Source organism: Mytilus trossulus, chromosome 12, assembly GCF_036588685.1.
Source record: "Mytilus trossulus isolate FHL-02 chromosome 12, PNRI_Mtr1.1.1.hap1, whole genome shotgun sequence".
NCBI classification, from domain to species: domain Eukaryota; kingdom Metazoa; phylum Mollusca; class Bivalvia; order Mytilida; family Mytilidae; genus Mytilus; species Mytilus trossulus.
Window position 1 is genome coordinate 22249348 of NC_086384.1, and position 20095 is coordinate 22269442.

Consider the following 20095-nt stretch of genomic DNA (forward strand, 5'->3'; position numbering starts at 1 on the left):
TGGTTTATATGATATCTTATATAACTTATTAGATCATGTTTCTTATACAATTTATAAGATATCTCATATAATATTGTTTATAAAATATCTTTTAGAATATATATACGATATCTGATAAACTATAGGATATATATATCATATAAGGTGTACATAATATATCTCATATAAACAATATTATTATGTAAAATGTCTTATACTTTGTAGATATCGTAGATACAATCTTATAAACTATATTTATAGGTTTCATAGCGAGTGAGAATTAGATATCGCTTGATATCAACTCGAGTTATTTAATTTCAATATAATAATAAACGAGCCTGTGGCGAGTTTGTTATTACTATTTGAATTAAATAAAGAGAGTTGATATCAAACGATATCTAATTCTCCCGAGTTGTGAAACCTATTTCTCTTATGGTAAACATGCTTGTTGTGCTTAATAAAAAAAATCCGCGAAACGTCGACCCAGTCGCTTGAACATAACTGCATTGTGACGTCATATGTCCTGTTCGTCGTCAATCTTCAACAAGACTTTTTTAAACATTTTGTACGCTTCAGAATGTTATAATATTTGAATAAGAATATAAAATAAGGTGAAAAGTGTGCGTATTTTCTATATTATTGAAGAAATCGCTTATCTCCGTTGCAATGGAGGAAATGTACATCATTGTGACCTTTAACTGTCAACAATGACCTGAATAATAGCCAATGAAAATGCCGCAATATCGGTTCAGGAGGTTTCGTTGGCCAATCAAATTAACGCATTTTCGTATCACTTTTTCGTATCACACTCCGGACAGTGTGATACGAGAATTATCTATTCATGCGAGAAATAGATAACAGGCCCCAACCATAAGAGAATAATTTATATATGATATCTTATATATATCATATGAGATATCATGAACTTAGAATTAATAATAAAACGGCTTGCCATAGAAGTCCGGGCTCAGATGGATTCAATAGTCCTATAACATATGACCTCGGGGGCATTTTTTTAATACTTTTTCTATTTACTGTTCTGATATTTTTTTTACTATCAATATGCCACCCGAGCATTAAAAAAATGAAAATATCAGTATAAAAACGACTAATGGATTCAACAAATAGCTATAAACAGACAAATGCCCGAAGCTAGCAACTAGACGATAAAACTAAAGGAATCAAAGAAATAAATAGGTCAGACAAAAGTCGGAATTTGGATGAATACTCCGTCCTCAATCCGGATATTTTAATGATGTGTAAATTTCCGGTTTCGATAAGTTTCTGATATTTTTTTGGATGGAAATATTAGGATACACAGAAACCATGAAACTCTGAAGGGTTATATTATTCAATATATGAGCACGATCTCATCTGCAATTTCCAAATGAGCTTTTATATGCATTGGTATGGGCAAATGCTAACATTATTTTAAGAAAAATGTGAGCCCCAGCACAGGTTTTAAACTATGAAAACCATTTTATATTCTTTAACATTATGCTATCCAGTTACAATATGATACTCAATTTCGGCATCAAAAACTAATGCCTTAAACAATCTCCTGATCCTTAGATCAATATTATGACACAATTGTTCTCTAAATGACTTTGTCATGTTTGTGCTGGATTATTTCATCCTCAGATACTAAATTTCTCCGATAGTATTTGCACACAGTCTTTATTGGTTAATTTGTTAGGCACATGATCAGGGGGGGTTTCAGGGATAAATGAATGTTTAAATCACCTTGAACTTTTTACACACTCTCCAATTAAATGTATATCTGCAGTTCTTTCGTACATGTATGTCAGACATGATTCTCCCAATACGCCCAATACTTTGGTTTGGGTAATCAAGTTGATGGGTCTTGCCTGCAATAGGAACTATTTTTTGTAGTTGTCTCCCAGTTTCACTTCTAGTCCATATATTTTGCAATTTTAGTTTGGTTGACATCTTCACTGCATTTTTCACATTTATCAGACATTGTTATGACGTTATACGTATATACTGGTCATTTAGATTTGAGGCCTCTGTACTGCATCTGTTGTTAACTGGTCTGCTAACTCATTCCTGGCTATATTAGCATGGCCTGGGAACCAAGATAGGTTAGTTTGTATGCCGCCTTTCAGGAGGGTCCCAATGCTTTCTTTAATGTCTGCAATAGTGTCTACATGTATGTAGTTTGATGACTTCCAGTTGAGAGTCAAGATGTCAACCGCTGTCTGGCTATCTGATAGGATCTTGTTTTCTTGCCTCTACCATGCTTAGCATTAAACATTGCTTAACACAAACCAGTATAAATACATTTAGTTTTAAATAATATGATTTAAATGGATAAATAGATAAATTATTGTTGAAATATTGTAACATTGATGACATTTTTTATGTAACAGGTGCATATCAATATATAACTGTATGTACATGTATAATACTTTAATATAATGACTGATCCTTTTATTTTCAGGTAAATGTATAGATTAAGGATGAGATGAGTAATTGTTTATCATTAAGAAGACATAATGTATGGTATGTTTTTTATACGACCGCAAATTTTGAAAAAATTTTCGTCGTATATTGCTATCACGTTGGCGTCGTCGTCGTCGTCGTCGTCGTCCGAATACTTTTAGTTTTCGCACTCTAACTTTAGTAAAAGTGAATAGAAATCTATGAAATTTTAACACAAGGTTTATGACCATAAAAGGAAGGCTGGTATTGATTTTGGGTGTTTTGGTCCCAACATTTTAGGAATTAGGGGCCAAAAAGGGCCCAAATAAGCATTTTCTTGGTTTTCGCACTTTAACTTAAGTTTAAGTTAATAGAAATCTATGAAATTTTGACACAAGGTTTATGATCACAAAAGAAAGGTTTGGATTGATTTTGGGAGTTTTGGTTTCAATAGTTTAGGAATTAGGGGCCAAAAAAGGGCCCAAATAAGCATTATTCTTGGTTTTCGCACAATAACTTTAGTTAAAGTAAATAAAAATCAATGAAATTTAAACACAATGTTTATGACCACAAAAGGAAGGTTGGTATTGATTTTGGGAGTTTCGGTCCCAACAGTTTAGGAATTAGGGCCAAAAAGGGACCCAAATAAGCATTTTTCTTGGTTTTCGCACCATAGCGTTAGTATAAGTAAATAGAAATCTATGAAATTTAAACACAAGGTTTATGACTATAAAAAGAAGGTTGGTATTGATTTTGGGAGTTTTGGTCCCAACAGTTAAGGAAAAAGGGGCCCAAAGGGTCCAAAATTAAACTTTGTTTGATTTCATCAAAATTGAATAATTGGGGTTCTTTAATATGCCGAATCTAACTGTGTATGTAGATTCTTAATTTTTGGTCCCGTTTTCAAATTAGTCTACATTTAGGTCCAAAGGGTCCAAAATTAAACTTAGTTTGATTTTAACAAAAATTGAAACCTTGGGGTTCTTTGATATGCTGTATCTAAAAATGTACTTAGATTTTTGATTATTGGCCCAGTTTTCAAGTTGGCCCAAATCGAGGTCCAAAATTAAACATTGTTTGATTTCATCAAAAATTGAATAATTGGGGTTCTTTGATATGCCAAATCTAACTGTGTATGTAGATTCTTAATTTTTGGTCCAGTTTTAAAATTGGTCTAAATTAATGTGCAAAGGGTCCAAAATTAAACTAAGTTTGATTTTAACAAAAAATAAATTCTTGGGCCTCTTTGATATGCTGAATCTAAACATGTACTTAGATTTTTGATTATGGGCCCAGTTTTCAAGTTGGTCAAAATCAGGATCTAAAATTATTATATTTAGTATTGTGCAATAGCAAGTCTTTTCAATTGCACAGTATTGTGCAATGGCAAGAAATATCTAATTTCACAATATTGTGAAATAGCAATTTTTTTTTTAATTAAGAGTTATCTTTCTTTGTCCAGTATAGTAAGCAAGAAATATCTGCAAGAATTTTTTTTAATTGGAGTTATCTTTCTTTGTCCAGAATCAACTTAAATCTTTGTTATATACAATATACAATGTATATTCACTTTTTACTACCAACTGATAAATTTAAATAATCTTTACCATTCAGTGATAACAAGAAGTTTTTTTACATCTTAATATTTTATGATGTATTTAAATGAGTAGTAATTGTTGCAAACTCCATTAGAATATTTTAATTGAAATTAGTTTTGGAATAAGGGAAAGGGGGATGTGATTAAAAAATTGGATTCAATTTTTCTCATTTGAAATTTCATAAATAAAAAGAAAATTTCTTCAAACATTTTTTGAGAGGATTAATATTCAACAGCATAGTGAATTGCTCTAAGAGAAAACAAAAATTTTAAGTTCATTTGAATACATTCATTCTGTGTCAGAAACCTATGCTGTGTCAACTATTTAATCACAATCCAAATTTAGAGCGGAATCCAGCTTGAATGTTGTGTCCATACTTGCCCCAACCGTTCAGGGTTCAACCTCTGCGGTCGTATAAAGCTACGCCCTGCGGAGCATCTGGTTGTAAATGGTTTTTGTCTTGCACATTTTTACAATATAATGACTGAAAATAAAGTCAGTTTTCTGTTTTCACCCTTTTGAGTTAGTTACAAATCTACCAACAAGGGAAAAATCAAATATTTTGCATCTAAGGACCCTATTACCTGACAAACTTATAGATTAACTTAAGTACTAGGGACATATTACAAATTCAATAGCTTTTGCTACAGGGCCACTGCTGATCTTTTCCTCTCACTATTTGTGCAAGTACATTTTGTAATACAAATGTGCATGTACATTATACTGTGGATTCATTATTATTCATTGGTTACCAATTTAAGTGGATTTGGTGGGTACAAGGTAACCACGATTTTAAAAGTTCAACAAATTACAAATTTGCTACATGATTATATGCAGACTTTTTGAAAATTTCAAATCAAATATCAACAAAAATGCAAGTTTTCCTCAATCCACTAAAATTGGTAGCCATTAAAATAAATGAATCCACAGTATAATGATGTACATGAAGTTTATTTATATTTGGTCATTAGAAAGATCTAGACTAAAATGTAACAGATTTTTTAAAATGTGTTAAATTCCAGTATTTATTACACATGTGAAAACTATATTAGCTTTATTAATGGTTTAGAAAATGTAGTTCTTGAATTAACATTGTAGACCGTCATTATTTCTGATATAGAAAATAAGAATTGAAAAAATATCATACAAAGTTAATTTCATAATTTTCAACATTTGATGTATACATGTAGATTGATGGGAAATATTACAAGTACAGAACAATAAATTTCTATGTTTATGAAGTGAAACCCTTCATTTAAAACAATATATATCAATTGTCTGTATTGGTTCTTTTGAAAATATAAAAAAAGAAGATGTGGAATGGTTGCCAATGAGACAACTCTCCACAAGAGACTAAATGACAAAGAAATTAACAATTATAGGTCACTGTATGGCCTTCAACAAAGAGCAATGACTATTTTAAAACAATTTTTAATTTCAGTATGGTATCAGATTTCTTCTTCCCAAACATGGGAGGAGTGGAAAGTCACATCTATCAGCTGTCTCAGTGTCTGTTGGAGAAAGGTCACAAGGTCATTATCATGACACATTTCTATGGTGACCGAAAAGGAGTAAGATACCTCACAAATGGTTTAAAGGTATAAAATATTTACAAGCACTTTCAAAATGAATATTATAACTGCCTAATTTCCTTCACAACAAATTTCAAAACAAAATATTTTAAATTAGGTATACAATGTATGGTACAAAATATACATCAATTAAGCTCTGGTATTGTGTAATTATATCAAGATACATGTAAGAATATAAGAATACTTTATTCCTGCACCTAGAGGCTGGCTTCAGCTGGCCCCTAAACAGAAATGTGTACTTAATAGTTCAGTGAAAATGGAAGTCATAATAAAACATAAAAATGAACCAAATTTACAAAAACATACAAGACTAATAAAGGCCAGTGGCTCCTGACTTGGGAAAGGAGCAAACATTGCAGCAGAGTTAATCATTTTTGAGAGATCTCAATCTCATGTGAACAAAGCTTTTAAGTATTATGATCTATATTATGGTTTGCTAATGGTTTGATACTGTGACTGAGGTTAAACATCGATTCAAACTCTTCTGGTACAATTTCAAGATCAATAGTAAATAGAACACAAAAATGTTTCATGGAGAAAGAAAATGTATAGGGTAAAGATTTTGAAAATGCAATATTTTTTTCATAGCATGGTTTCTCACTAAATGCAAAAACCAAGTTATTATAAAAAAATCAACATCAATTACACAAAATATGTAGCATCATACATGTATATAAACTTGAGGAAATTGGTCATTGGTAAAATGAAATTGGACTTCTCAAATGTCATTGTGTAGCTACATGTAGCTATAGGTAATATCACTATAATTTAAATGTATCATATTTTTTTCTACTAAAGTTTCTTTTATATTCAACTGCTTGGTCTTTCAATCAATAACTAACAATATTGATGACTTTATAAGCTGTGGGTATACATTTAGCCAGTTAGTAGTTCATGTTATAATTATCTATTTTCTATTTGATGTTTTTTTAATTTTTGCAGGTTTATTATTTGCCATTTCCAGCCTTTTATAATCAATGTATACTACCAACCATATATATCACATTTCCTTTGGTGAGGAACATTCTCATCAAGGAACAAATCACCATAGTACATGGCCATTCTGTAAGTTAATATATTTTGATGACCATTCACTTGACATCTTTACTTAAAATGAAGAATGGCAATTTCAGAATTTTTTTTTATGAGGTTTTTATTTATCCAAATAATGCAACTTGAGTTTTGGTGGCATCACTTTTTCTAGAGTAATTCCCCTCTATAAATGAAAAAAATGCTGAATTACCACAAAATAAGATCAAGTACAAATTTGGGTAGTGAGCTGGGGCAGTGAAGATTATCTAGGTCTATAATAATAAATTTAATGCAAGAACCATATTTCAATTTCATACAGTCTTTTGATATTATCTATGGAGATATTTTCTTTATGTCTAATAGAGTCAGATGGCTGTTTAATTCAAGAATATTGCAATCCTACATATTGGGCCTAAATTAATATATTGTTTGTTTCCCCAATCCCAACCCTGCCAAGCCAGGTGTGGGTAGGTAGGTAGGGAATTAATTTTATTTTTTCCAAAAAACTGGAACAATATCGGTTGATCTGGCAAGCCTGAAAATCAGAAATCAATAAAATAATATTTGACTTAGTTTTGACAATAAAATTATATAAGTCGGAATGTTTTTGTAGGGTCGGTTGGGATTGGAGAAACAAACATTTTCTTATTTTAGGCCTTGACTTATAATTTCTTTCCAGGCATTTTCCACATTAGCCCACGAGACGATGTTCCATGCGAGGACCATGGGACTGAAGACGGTATTTACAGACCATTCTTTGTTTGGATTTGCTGATGCCAGTTCAATACTCACAAATAAAATTCTGCAGTTTTCATTGGCTGATTGTAATCATGTGATATGTGTTTCCCACACAAGGTATTATAATAATTATTTAATTCGAATAATTTGGATGAAAATTTTACCAAAATCAATGAATTTCTGAATTGATTTTCCTCTAAGTTCAGTATTTTTGTGATTTTACATTTTTTGTACCAAATATTTGTTTTTTTTAGTTATAGAGATATGGTTAACAAAATAAAGAAATTAATCTAACATTATAGTAAACAACACAGTATCAGATAGAGGACTCAATTCTACAAAGATGTTTTCATAGTGAAAAAGAAAGCAGTTATAAAAACATTACTGAACCTTAAGAGAAGTTTTTTGACAGTATACATATTTGTATATTTCAGTAAAGAGAATACAGTGTTAAGAGCAGGACTTGATCCAAAAGAAGTTTCTGTAATACCAAATGCTGTTGATGCAACTATGTTTGTGCCAGATCCTAGCAAACGACATCCTGGCAAAAGTATGTAAAAACAGTTGTTGGCATGACACAGGTTATGTTATTCTCATATATGTTATGATGGTATGATACTAAACCCCTAACGGGAAGGATTGTGCCTGATGTTCATATGATGAAATCATAATCTTTCAGTCAGTTTAATTGAAGTCTGGAGCTGGCATGTCAGTTAACTGCTAGTAGTCTGTTGTTATTTATCTATTATTGTCATTTTGTTTATTTTCTTTGGTTACATCTTCTGACATCAGACTCGGACTTCTCTTGAACTGAATTTTAATGTGGGTATTGTTATGCGTTTACTTTTCTACATTGGTTAGAGGTATAGGGGGAGGGTTGAGATCTCACAAACATGTTTAACCCCGCCGCATTTTTGCGCCTGTCCCAAGTCAGGAGCCTCTGGCCTTTATTAGTCTTGTATTATTTTAATTTTAGTTTCTTGTGTACAATTTGGAAATTAGTATGGCGTTCATTATCACTGAACTAGTATATATTTATTTAGGGGCCAGCTGAAGGATGCCTCGGGGTGTGGGAATTTCTCGCTACATTGAAGACCTGTTGGTGACCTTCTGCTGTTGTTTTTTTATTTGTTCCGGTTGTTGTCTCTTTGACACATTCCCCATTTCCATTCTCAATTTTATAGTAAATCAATGGTTGTTAAAATCCTGTGCATTATAATTCTCTGTTGCTTTAAACATGAGGATTTTGAAACTACTAATATACGTCTCCCAGTAAAGGAATCCCTTATTTCTCTGCACATTTAAAAGAATATATGAGAAAGTATTATCTCAAATGCCGCACTATAGAAACCATAATGCCTAAATGACAAATTTAAAATCAGCTTTGATTAGAATATAAATTCCTGAAGGGTTACAGTTGCCTATAATTGCTTACATCCACTTCATTTGAACCATGGTGGATAGTTGTCTCATTGGCAATCATACCACATCTCCTTATTTTATATTGATTCCATTCTTGTAAATTTTTATTGATATCTTTCAATTTGCATCCATATGTTTAACCATATATACACTGTTTTACATTTCAGTAACAATAGTTGTAGTTAGTAGACTAGTATACAGAAAAGGAATGGATTTGCTGGCAGGAATTATCCCTGATGTTTGCCAAACTCACCCGGATGTACAGTTTATTATAGGTGAGTGAATATTTAGCAAGATTAATTTCCTTAAATATTCTACATAAGGATGTTATTTACCTTATCCATTTAGAGCACTTGCCTTTTGTAAAGTTTATGTTGAAAAAATTGCGATAATCTTTTTTTAAGAATTGAAAATATGGACATTCATGCATGCTACATGAAAAGTAGCTGTATTTGAGGTCAAAATTTGTCTAACCAACTATTCATATTTTCATATAGGAATAGAAATATGTTATGTGTATTATATTGTAATCTTAACATCCCTATCCATAAATTTGTTTATATACATATGATTAAAAGTCTATTTAAAAAACATATGACATGATATTATGACAACCTTTAATATTTGTTTAAAATTTCTTCAAGGGATATTATATTAGGCATGATACAGCATGAGATGTAAATTTTTATTTACATAGTTCTTTGTATACTACAGTAATCTGTAAAAGAAGGGAGATGCCAGAAAAACATTCTAACTCATAAATTGATAACAAACTGACAACACAATGGCGAAAAAAGGAAAAAACAAATAGACAAACAATAATACTCAAAACATGACAGTTTCAGAATAATTAATTTTCAAAACACTAGTATATACTGATAGGGGATTAATAAAAGAATCAAAATTAAAGAGCAAAAAAAAAAATACAGGTCAAAGTGCTTGTTTTCAGGATATTAGCCATTGTAATTTTGGCGACTTTTTTTTTCCCTCTTGACTTTTCATATCTTTATCATTGACAAGTTTAAGTTCTCAAAAACTATTGACAAATAATTTAAATTTTAAAAGACTTTTACAGATGGCTTATCATTATACATATAATAGATTTATCAAAAGAAAAATCAGAGTCAATTGGCAAATTTTTTAAAGGCATTCGAATGGATAAAACCAGAGGATTCTGAAAATCTGACAAACATTCCAAATCAAGGGCATACCAATAAAGACTAGGTAACATGAATCCATCCAAAAACTGTGGCAGATATAAGGTGGTATGGAAGGGTAAATTGATCCTGCTCCACATGTGGCAGCAGTTGTGTGGGACTTGTAAGTACAAACCTAGTAAAAAGTCTAATTTCGATAGGTCATATTCATTATTATGTTTTATTATTTTAAAGGTGGAGATGGTCCTAAGAGAATTTTATTAGAGGAAGTTAGAGAGAAACATGAGTTACATGATAGAGTCATACTGCTTGGCATGTTAGAGCACAGAAAAGTCAGGGATGTAAGTAACGATAAGAACAGAGGTGTTTAGAATGAGTCATACTGCTTGGCATGTTAGAGCACAGAAAAGTCAGGGATGTAAGTAAAGATAAGAACAGAGGTGTTTAGAATGAGTCATAATGCTTGGCATGTTAGAGCACAGAAAAGTCAGGGATGTAAGTAAAGATAAGAACAGAGGTGTTTAGAATGAGTCATTATGCTTGGCATGTTAGAGCACAGAAAAGTCAGGGATGTAAGTAAAGATAAGATCAGAGGTGTTTAGAATGAGTCATTATGCTTGGCATGTTAGAGCACAGAAAAGTCAGGGATGTAAGTAAAGATAAGAACAGAGGTGTTTAGAATGAGTCATTATGCTTGGCATGTTAGAGCACAGAAAAGTCAGGGATGTAAGTAAAGATAAGAACAGAGGTGTTTAGAATGAGTCATTATGCTTGGCATGTTAGAGCACAGAAAAGTCAGGGATGTAAGTAAAGATAGGAACAGAGGTGTTTAGAATGAGTCATTATGCTTGGCATGTTAGAGCACAGAAAAGTCAGGGATGTAAGTAAAGATAAGAACAGAGGTGTTTAGAATGAGTCATTATGCTTGGCATGTTAGAGCACAGAAAAGTCAGGGATGTAAGTAAAGATAAGAACAGAGGTGTTTAGAATGAGTCATAATGCTTGGCATGTTAGAGCACAGAAAAGTCAGGGATGTAAGTCAAGATAGGGTTTGTTTATTTAAAAAATCATTTGATATATAAAAAGAAGATGTGGTATGATTGCCAATGAGTCAACTGTCCACAAGAGACCAAAATGACACAGACATTAACAACTATAGGTCACCGTACGGCCTTCAACAATGAGCAAAGCTCATACCGCAAAGTCAGCTATAAAAAGCCCTAATAAGACAATGTGAAACAGTTCAAACGAGAAAACTAACAGCCTTATTTATATGAAAAAATGAACGAAAAAACAAATATGATAACTGGTTAATAAGTAGAATTTGTTAAAACATTTTTACAATAATATTTCATAGACTACTACAAAATTTGTGCATTTTCCTGTAGATTTCCTATGACACAATGCATGTTTTATGACATCACAGTAAGATAAGATTGTTCAATGACGTCATTTATGCTGATAAACAGAGGGTCGACCGTCAACTAATTTTTTTGTTTCTTTCAAATTTCTTCATAATAGGGAGTGCATATATAAAAACAATATTTCTAAATAATTATAAATAATAATAATCTATTTTATTATTGTGTCACATATTGATTGACCTACATATCATACAACAATATTAAAACATACATAGAACAATCAATACCCAGCCATATCATTTGGCTTATGAGACACATTGCACAAAATATATATACATTTTCTTAAAAATCCAACAATACCTTGAAATACTGTATTTTTAAAACTAATAACTATGATTTTAGAGTATTTTCAACATGATGAATAAAACTTAGGTAAAAATATTTTTTTTTTTTTTCGTAAAATATTTACTTTACATTCATCTAAAACTTCACACATATATGTGAAAGTATTTACATTAAGATAACAAATATTAATGAATCCACAGTTTATCCAAAGTGTTTTTCATGCTAATAGAAACATGTATAAATTAAAAGGACACTGAATAATACTTGAACAATGAAGGTAATAAAGTTTGACGTTTCTTTGTAGGTTTTAGTACAGGGAGATATCTTAATCAACACTTCACTGACAGAAGCTTTCTGTATTGCTATTGTAGAGGCAGCATGTTGTGGGTATGTTAAACAAGAACTATCTTTAAAAAGACGTATATAAATTTGAGTATATGTTTAAAACTATCATTTTGATAACCTTCAGAAGCACAATGCAGAACCTCTTCAATTAGATCTCCATCTGTGAATATTCCGATTTTATTTAAATAATGGATTTACCATTTAAATAACGTTTTCTCTATTTGTGTTTTTGGTCCTCTTATCTTTCTGTTTACATTCACCAAAACTCTGCGGAAATCTCACATGTGTAGGTGCATTTTAAAAGTCATGTTCGTTCGTACAACAAAGTTTACATTAAAAATTATATAATTGTCCCGAATAAACAGCTGTCATGGATGCAAAGAGCTATTGAAGAAACAATTATTTTAATGAAAATATAAATCTTTGTAAGATCTAGTTCAAATATTTATAGTTTTCAATTGCTTTCCATCACGATATAATTAACGAGACGTTTTTTCAAACACATCCAAATAACCCACCATGACAGCATTTTGTCCAATCACAGAAAGGATTATCGAGCATGCATATTCTGATGCCATAGATAAGTGTCCTTAAGTTCAAAGGGCACAAACCGAAACTATACTACGTCGAAAAAAAAAATATATGGAGCTTAAGCTTCTGTTTATGTGAAACAAATAATTATAAAATCTTATACACATTTAAAAAAAAAAAAATCATGGGAGAGTTATCATTGTTAGTATAAGTTTGTGAAAATCTAACAAATATAACTTTTTCTGACTTGTTTTTTCTTTAAATAAATATTTTTGACAAGCTAGGAATCATCACCCTTTCGATGCTTATGATAAGATACTGACACTTTATACCTGATATTAAAAGAAGTACTATTTGATAAAGAAGTAGATATAATATAAATGACACATTGAGCTCAGAGATAACAGTACAAGTAGACACACTGTTTAAGTTTAAAACATATTTACAGTTAGAAGCATTATATTCAAAAAAACATTTTAAAGTAAAAAAAATAAAAAAATATTTAAACTTCACAATCAGTTATATCGTCAATTTGATATTAATGAATTCTTAAGAACATCAATAGAAAATACAAGTGTACAAAAAAAAAACAATCTTACACTAAAACAGAATTTTATGCCCCACCTACAATAGTAGAGGAGCATTATGTTTTCTGGTCTATTTGTCCATTCATTTGTTCGTCTGTCCTGCTTCAGATTAAAGTTTTTGGTCATGGATTTAATGAACTTGAAAACTAGAACACATGTTCTCTGTGATATAATATTTCTAATTTTAATGCCAAATTAGAGTTTTATCCACAATTTCACAGTTCACAGAACATAGAAAAAGGATAATGCAAGTGGGGCATCTGTGTACTATGGACATATTCTTGTTATTTAATATTTGAAAAGGCACTTTTACCACATAAAAAAGAAATATGTTTTAAATGTAATGTTTTATCACATCTTAATAAGACATTTATTCAAATTTATATTTTATATGTGAAACAAGGAATTAAAATATTAACAGTAAGTAACTAAATAGATTTTGATTTGGCATATTGACAAACAATTTAAACATATTAAAGCTCTGACAAGCTTTTCTCTAAATATTGACCTCATCAGTATTTGTTCTATAACATTTTAAATTTTATAAGTTTGCAGGTTGTGAGTACTAAAGTAGGAGGAGTACCGGAAGTATTACCACCAGACCTTATATACCTTGCTGAACCAAATGATCAAAGTAAGTATTACCCCCAGACCTTATCTACCTTGCTGAACCAAATGATCAAAGTTAGTAAAAATTCACAAAATTTAAACAAGACTCTTATCTAACTTGTATCTGACACTTTGAAGCTTTTGTTGAACTTTAGATTAAGGGGGCTTGAAGGTATAAATACTTTTTTTTAAAATATAGGATTTGGCAATTCTTTCTGTTCAGATACTTTTTTTCTGTTGAACAAATAGGAGAAATAGAGGTAATATCCATATGAAAAAAGAACTAAATTACAGAAATTACTTAAATTTGACAATTGTCAAGTTTAAGTACAGCTTATTGAAAAAAATAATAAAAGATATAGTTTACTGATGAGTTAAAAAAGATATTCACATAAGATGCCAAAACAATGGCATTTTTGCACCATAGAGAGATAGTTTGAAGCCTTTTATATGGCCATAAAAAAAATTGGGTCTGTATAATACCATGATGTTATCATCTGTGCTTTGTCTGAAGACACATTTGATTTCCAGACAATAACTTTAGGTCAAGTGAATCGATCTCTATGAAAAATATTTAGAAGGTTCAAAACCACAAAACGACTGTTGGGATAGATTTTGGGGATGAAGGTCCCAATAGATTAGGAATTAGGGACCAAAACCAACCATTTTTATACGCCTGTGACGGTACTTATCATGATATACAATTGTGCTGAGTTTGTCTGTCTGTCTGTCTGGCATCCATATGTCGCACTGTCACTTGAGAACCTCTTATCCAAATTTCATGAAACTTAACATATTTGTTTCTTATGATGATCAAATGGTCTTTATAATTTTTGGTGAAATAAGATTTAAACTTTTTGAGTTACGGGACTTTATAACTAAAACAGTTTTTTTTTTTCACATGTCGCACCATGTCTGAAAAACGATTTATGATTATTGCTTAAAACTTACTAGAGAGAAAAGGTTATTGTTGTTAGACAATCTCCAGTTGGATATTTACAAATTAATAGTTGTAAGCTCTGAGGTATATAACAAAAATGTGACTTGTAACTGATGTTGATGATTGAGAAATTAAAATTGCCTGATACATTTGTTTTATATATGCTATGTAAGTTTACTAATTCAAATTTGAGGTAAAAAGTTATGTGGTATTATGAATTCCTGGTTTATGCAAGTTTCATCTTTATCATTGTCTTATTCTTTCATTATACAAATCTTTCATTATTGTCTTTGTTTATTTACATATTTCTTGCAATTATTAAATTATATATCATATATTTATATCCTGATATTTGCAGAGGACAAATTCCAATTTACAGAAATGAAATTAAGAATGGGAGGGGGGAATGTGTTTAAGAGACAACAATCCGACCATAGAACAGACAACAGCAGAAGGTCACCAACAGGTCTTCAATGCAGCGAGAAATTCCCGCACCCGGAGGTGTGCTTCAGTATATATATACAAGTTCATTGATAGTGGACGTCATACTAAACTATCAATTATACACAAGAAACTTAAATTAAAAATCATACAAGACTAACAAAGATCAGAGGCTCCTGACTTTCGACAGGAGCAAAAATGCGGCTGGGTTAAACATGGTTTTTTTTTCGAGATCACCACACTTCCCTATACTTCAAGCCAATGTAGAAAAGTAAACGCATAAAAATACACACAGTAAAATTGAAACATTGATTTGTATCTTACCCTTGTATATGGATATTATAGGTTTAAGAGAAGAATTAGAGAGAGCTATAGCTGACAAAAGGGCAGGAAAGAATGTTCCTCCATTTGTAGCACATAATAGAATAAAATTACTATACACATGGAGAGATGTGGCACATAGAACAGAGAGAGTTTACAAAAGGGTGGCAGATTTAGTGGAGAGAGAAACCAAAGAGAGATTATCTAGGTAAAGTATATCATAAGGTACCTGCCTTTACGACCACCTCAGATTGGTCAGGTGATAGTCACTTTCCGAACGTCCCAAACACTTTCTCTTCATAATTTGACTCTTTTCAGCAGTCACCTTATTTGAGCACAGTATCTTGATTATTTTTAAAAGCATTTATTTTAATATATTTTTAACTATCAATTTAACCATGACCAAACATTATATGTGTTTAGTATCAATGTCAAAATGAGGATTTAATAAAATTGAGAATGGAAATGAGGAATGTTTCAAAGAGACAACAACCCGACCATAGAACAGACAACAGCAAACTTGTTTATAACTGAGATTGGAAGTAAATTCATGAATTCCTTGTGTTCTACTCCTTTCAGGTTTTAAAAACAATATTACTGACTTATTTCTGCATGAAAATTACCAAATTTTGAAAGCTTCCTCCAATTTACAAAGCTGGAATCTGCCATTTTTTATTTCACTGGCATAAGAAGGATAACTCTACCAATTTTACACTAAAATAATTTAAGCAATCCCAATCACAGGTGAAGTTGTTATATTTAAGTGCCAGTCTTTGTAAGAATCAGGCAATTTTGAAAAAAAATCAAAACATGGCTGAAAAAAACCCACCTACCTAGCCATCCTATTTTGAAGTAACACTCATCCTGAGTTAGAAATGGTAGGTCTTTAGTGTCTGCGTGTCTGGTAACTTGAGAAATCTTTAGATAAACTTTGGTTAGAATGATAGCAAATTACAGAGTAAGCTCCCCTTAATTGTTAATTTCTAGTGCATTGTAACCAACTTTTATCTCCAATTACCAGAACAGGACAAGGGATCAAATGGTATATTTTTGCATCATTATACATTTTGAACATAAATTAATGTCAACCCGAGTGGGTTTTATTGGTCTTGTTTTCACCACTGCTTGATTCTTAGGTAGACTAGCACTTTAAAAAAAAGTTCACCTCACTTGAAAGTTCCCTGTTAATTCTTCTCATGAGTATAAACCACTTAATACAGGTTTGATTGTAAGTACCTCTTATCAAAGGTTTCTTTTTTAAAAGAAACAATCCAGTATAGTTCCTTTAATACATTAATTGTTTGATTATTTTTTTTATAATGGGTAGGGGGGATCGGCAGGACCGTTTTTGAAACGTCGGGATTGGATGTTTTTAAGTTCAGGATTTCAGTATTCATCCTTTTGGGATTCAGGAATTCTTTTTTAATTTCAGGATGTCAGGATTTAGTATTTTTTTATATTTTAATTTTTCTATATCCAGATACTATAGTTGTGGACCTCTGTCTGGAAAGCTGTTTGTTATAGCTGCAGTATTAAATATCTGGTTCATGTGTTTCCTACAGATCTTTCAGCCTAGTCAGGTTTGTATATTAAATATCTGGTTCATGTGTTTCCTACAGATCTTTCAGCCTAGCCATGTTTGTATATTAAATATCTGGTTCATGTGTTTCCTACAGATCTTTCAGCCTAGTCAGGTTTGTATATTAAATATCTGGTTCATGAGTTTCCTACAGATCTTTCAGCCTAGTCAGGTTTGTATATTAAATATCTGGTTCATGTGTTTCCTACAGATCTTTCAGCCTAGTCAGGTTTGTATATTAAATATCTGGTTCATGTGTTTCCTACAAATCTTTCAGCCTAGCCAGGTTTGTATATTAAATATCTGGTTCATGTGTTTCCTACAGATCTTTCAGCCTAGTCAGGTTTGTATATTAAATATCTGGTTCATGTGTTTCCTACAGATCTTTCAGCCTAGTCAGGTTTGTATATTAAATATCTGGTTCATGTGTTACCTACAGATCTTTCAGCCTAGTCAGGTTTGTATATTAAATATCTGGTTCATGTGTTTCCTACAGATCTTTCAGCCTAGTCAGGTTTGTATATTAAATATCTGGTTCATGTGTTTCCTACAAATCTTTCAGCCTAGCCAGGTTTGTATATTAAATATCTGGTTCATGTGTTTCCTACAGATCTTTCAGCCTAGTCAGGTTTGTATATTAAATATCTGGTTCATGTGTTTCCTACAGATCTTTCAGCCTAGTCAGGTTTGTATATTAAATATCTGGTTCATGTGTTTCCTACAGATCTTTCAGCCTAGTCAGGTTTGTATATTAAATATCTGGTTCATGTGTTTCCTACAGATCTTTCAGCCTAGTCAGGTTTGTATAATATTGTTTTGTTTGGTAGAATTTTATACATGGTTTTTCATTGTGCCTGGCCTGAGGGAGATATAAAGATTTGTTCACCCAAGAATATTCATATTTCACAAGGGCTGAGCCAAAGGAAAATATGATTTTTCGAGGGTGAGCAAATCTTCATATCTCCCGAAACAAAGGGAAATGAATGTTTCATTATATATTTCACTGCCTTTGCTTTGTTTACTATCAGAACATCACATATTAGTGTGCATTTATTTTTCCTTATCCAATTGATTTTCTAACTAAACACGAAATAAACAATTGTTTGATATATATTGTTGTATGTTCTTGATAAAAACTATACATGTATTTAAAACACAGAACTTTTAAAAAACTCAAAACTTATCATTTGTTATATCTACGTGCACTATCCTGAAAACCATTGCACTCAATTTTCATCCTAAATGGCTGTATCTGTATTACATTGTATAGACACCTGTCAAACATTTGTCAAATATTGATGGGGGGGATGGGCAGGACCTTTTTTGGGACGTCAGGATCGGATGTTTTTAAGCTCAGGATTTCAGGATTCATCCTTTTGGGATCCAGGAATTCTTTTTTAATTTCAGGATGTCAGGATTCAAACTTCTTTAAATTCAGGACCTCAGATTTCATGTTTTTAAGCATGGGATTTTGGTATAAGGACCCCTCCGACCCCCTCACAATATTGACATTTAAAATGCTGGTTGTTTCATTGTTGTTGGATTGCTGCCTTATAGATGTATACCCGCATTCTTTATTTCTGAATTAAATTACAATTTATTTACTTCATATTTACAGAAAATAGAAATTGCTCCGGAACTACAAAGATCACATATTTTGAAGAGAAATGCAAACCAGAAAACTTCAAAAGAAGAACAAAGGTCACAAAAACGAACATTATTAGAAAATGAAGACAATTTAACAAATGGGACCTCATCAAAAATTTTAAGACGATCAAATCGCAAGAGAACAAAATCAAAAGAAGAAGTTTGATGTTTATCTGTGATAGATTTGTTTTTATATTATTTTAATTAATAATTCTTACATATGTTATTGATAATATAGTAGTATGAATTTAAACATTGTAATTTAAATAGCATTTTCAACAGTACTGATAGTATAGCAGTATGAATTTAAAACATTGTAATTTGAATAGCCTTTTTAACAGTGCTGATAGTATAGTAGTATGAATTTAAAAAATTGTAATTTAAATAGCATTTTCAACAGTACTGATAGTATAGTAGTATGAATTTAAAACATTGTAATTTAAATAGCATTTTCAACAGTACTGATAGTATAGCAGTATGAATTTAAAACATTGTAATTTAAATAGCATTTTCAACAGTATTGATAATATAGTAGTATGAATTTAAAACATTGTAATTTAAATAGCATTTTCAACAGTACTGATAGTATAGCAGTATGAATTTAAAACATTGTAATTTAAATAGCATTTTCAACGGGTGCTTGTTATGTCACAAACACAAGAGTCCTTTTATATTAATCAAAAGACAAATGCATTTAACTTAAGGCTAACATTAGTATCGAGACATTGATAGCTATACATTTTATAACTGGAATTTACAAAAAATGTTAACTGACTTTATAACATCTGTAATTATATATAGTAATTCAAATACACTGGGTCTGATGAATACATCTCCATTAATAGACAAAATTATTATTGTTGTTATGTTTTACCTTATGATAAGCTTGCTATTTAGAAATCAAAAGTTGTAATTAATTATTATTTTTTTTTATTATTATTCATTTGTACTGTCTTAGACATTTTTCTATGATTTAGAAAACTTCTTCAAAAATGATTTTCAAGAAAAATTAAAACATAACATGAAATAGAGCACTTTTTACAGAATATCAAATTAATTGTTGGTGTGTCAGATTGATACGGGTATGATATTGTAAAAATCATATTGTATTCTCTATTTATTTTACAGAGTAGTTAAGGTATTTTATCATGTTCATTGCAACACTTTTAAGGATTTTTGTCAATAGCAAAAATGTGGAGATGTAGTATGAATATTTTGCACCTGTCCCAAGTCAGTCTGGCATTTGTTAGTCTTGTATGATTTTTAATTTTAGTTTCTTGTGTATAATTCGGAGTTTAGTATGACGTCCATTATCACTAAACTAGTATGCATATTTTTTAGGGGCAAGCTGAAGGACACCTACGGGTGAAGGAATTCTCGCTACATTGAAGACCAATTGGTGGCCTTCGGCTGTTGTCTGCTCTAT

The 20095-nt window shown here is 31.1% G+C and overlaps 1 protein-coding gene across 3 annotated transcripts; it reads left to right on the forward strand.

Moving 5' to 3' along the window:
- Positions 1-1242: 1242 nt before the first annotated feature.
- LOC134693300 (phosphatidylinositol N-acetylglucosaminyltransferase subunit A-like) lies at positions 1243-19535 on the forward strand. 3 transcript variants are annotated; one of them, XM_063554051.1, is made up of 13 exons: positions 1243-1386; positions 2441-2502; positions 5461-5617; positions 6554-6676; positions 7323-7498; positions 7816-7931; positions 8971-9078; positions 10195-10301; positions 11974-12056; positions 13681-13766; positions 15468-15651; positions 16924-17023; positions 18641-19534. In XM_063554051.1, exons 2-13 carry the CDS (start codon positions 2465-2467, stop codon positions 18833-18835), a joined length of 1473 nt encoding a protein of 490 aa, XP_063410121.1. In that variant the 5' UTR covers positions 1243-1386; positions 2441-2464; the 3' UTR covers positions 18836-19534. The 3 variants fall into 3 exon arrangements, with proteins under 3 accessions (XP_063410121.1, XP_063410123.1, XP_063410122.1); XM_063554052.1 differs by having other exon boundaries at positions 1267-1320; XM_063554053.1 differs by lacking the exon at positions 6554-6676 and having other exon boundaries at positions 1249-1386; positions 18641-19535.
- The last annotated feature ends 560 nt before the right edge of the window (positions 19536-20095 follow it).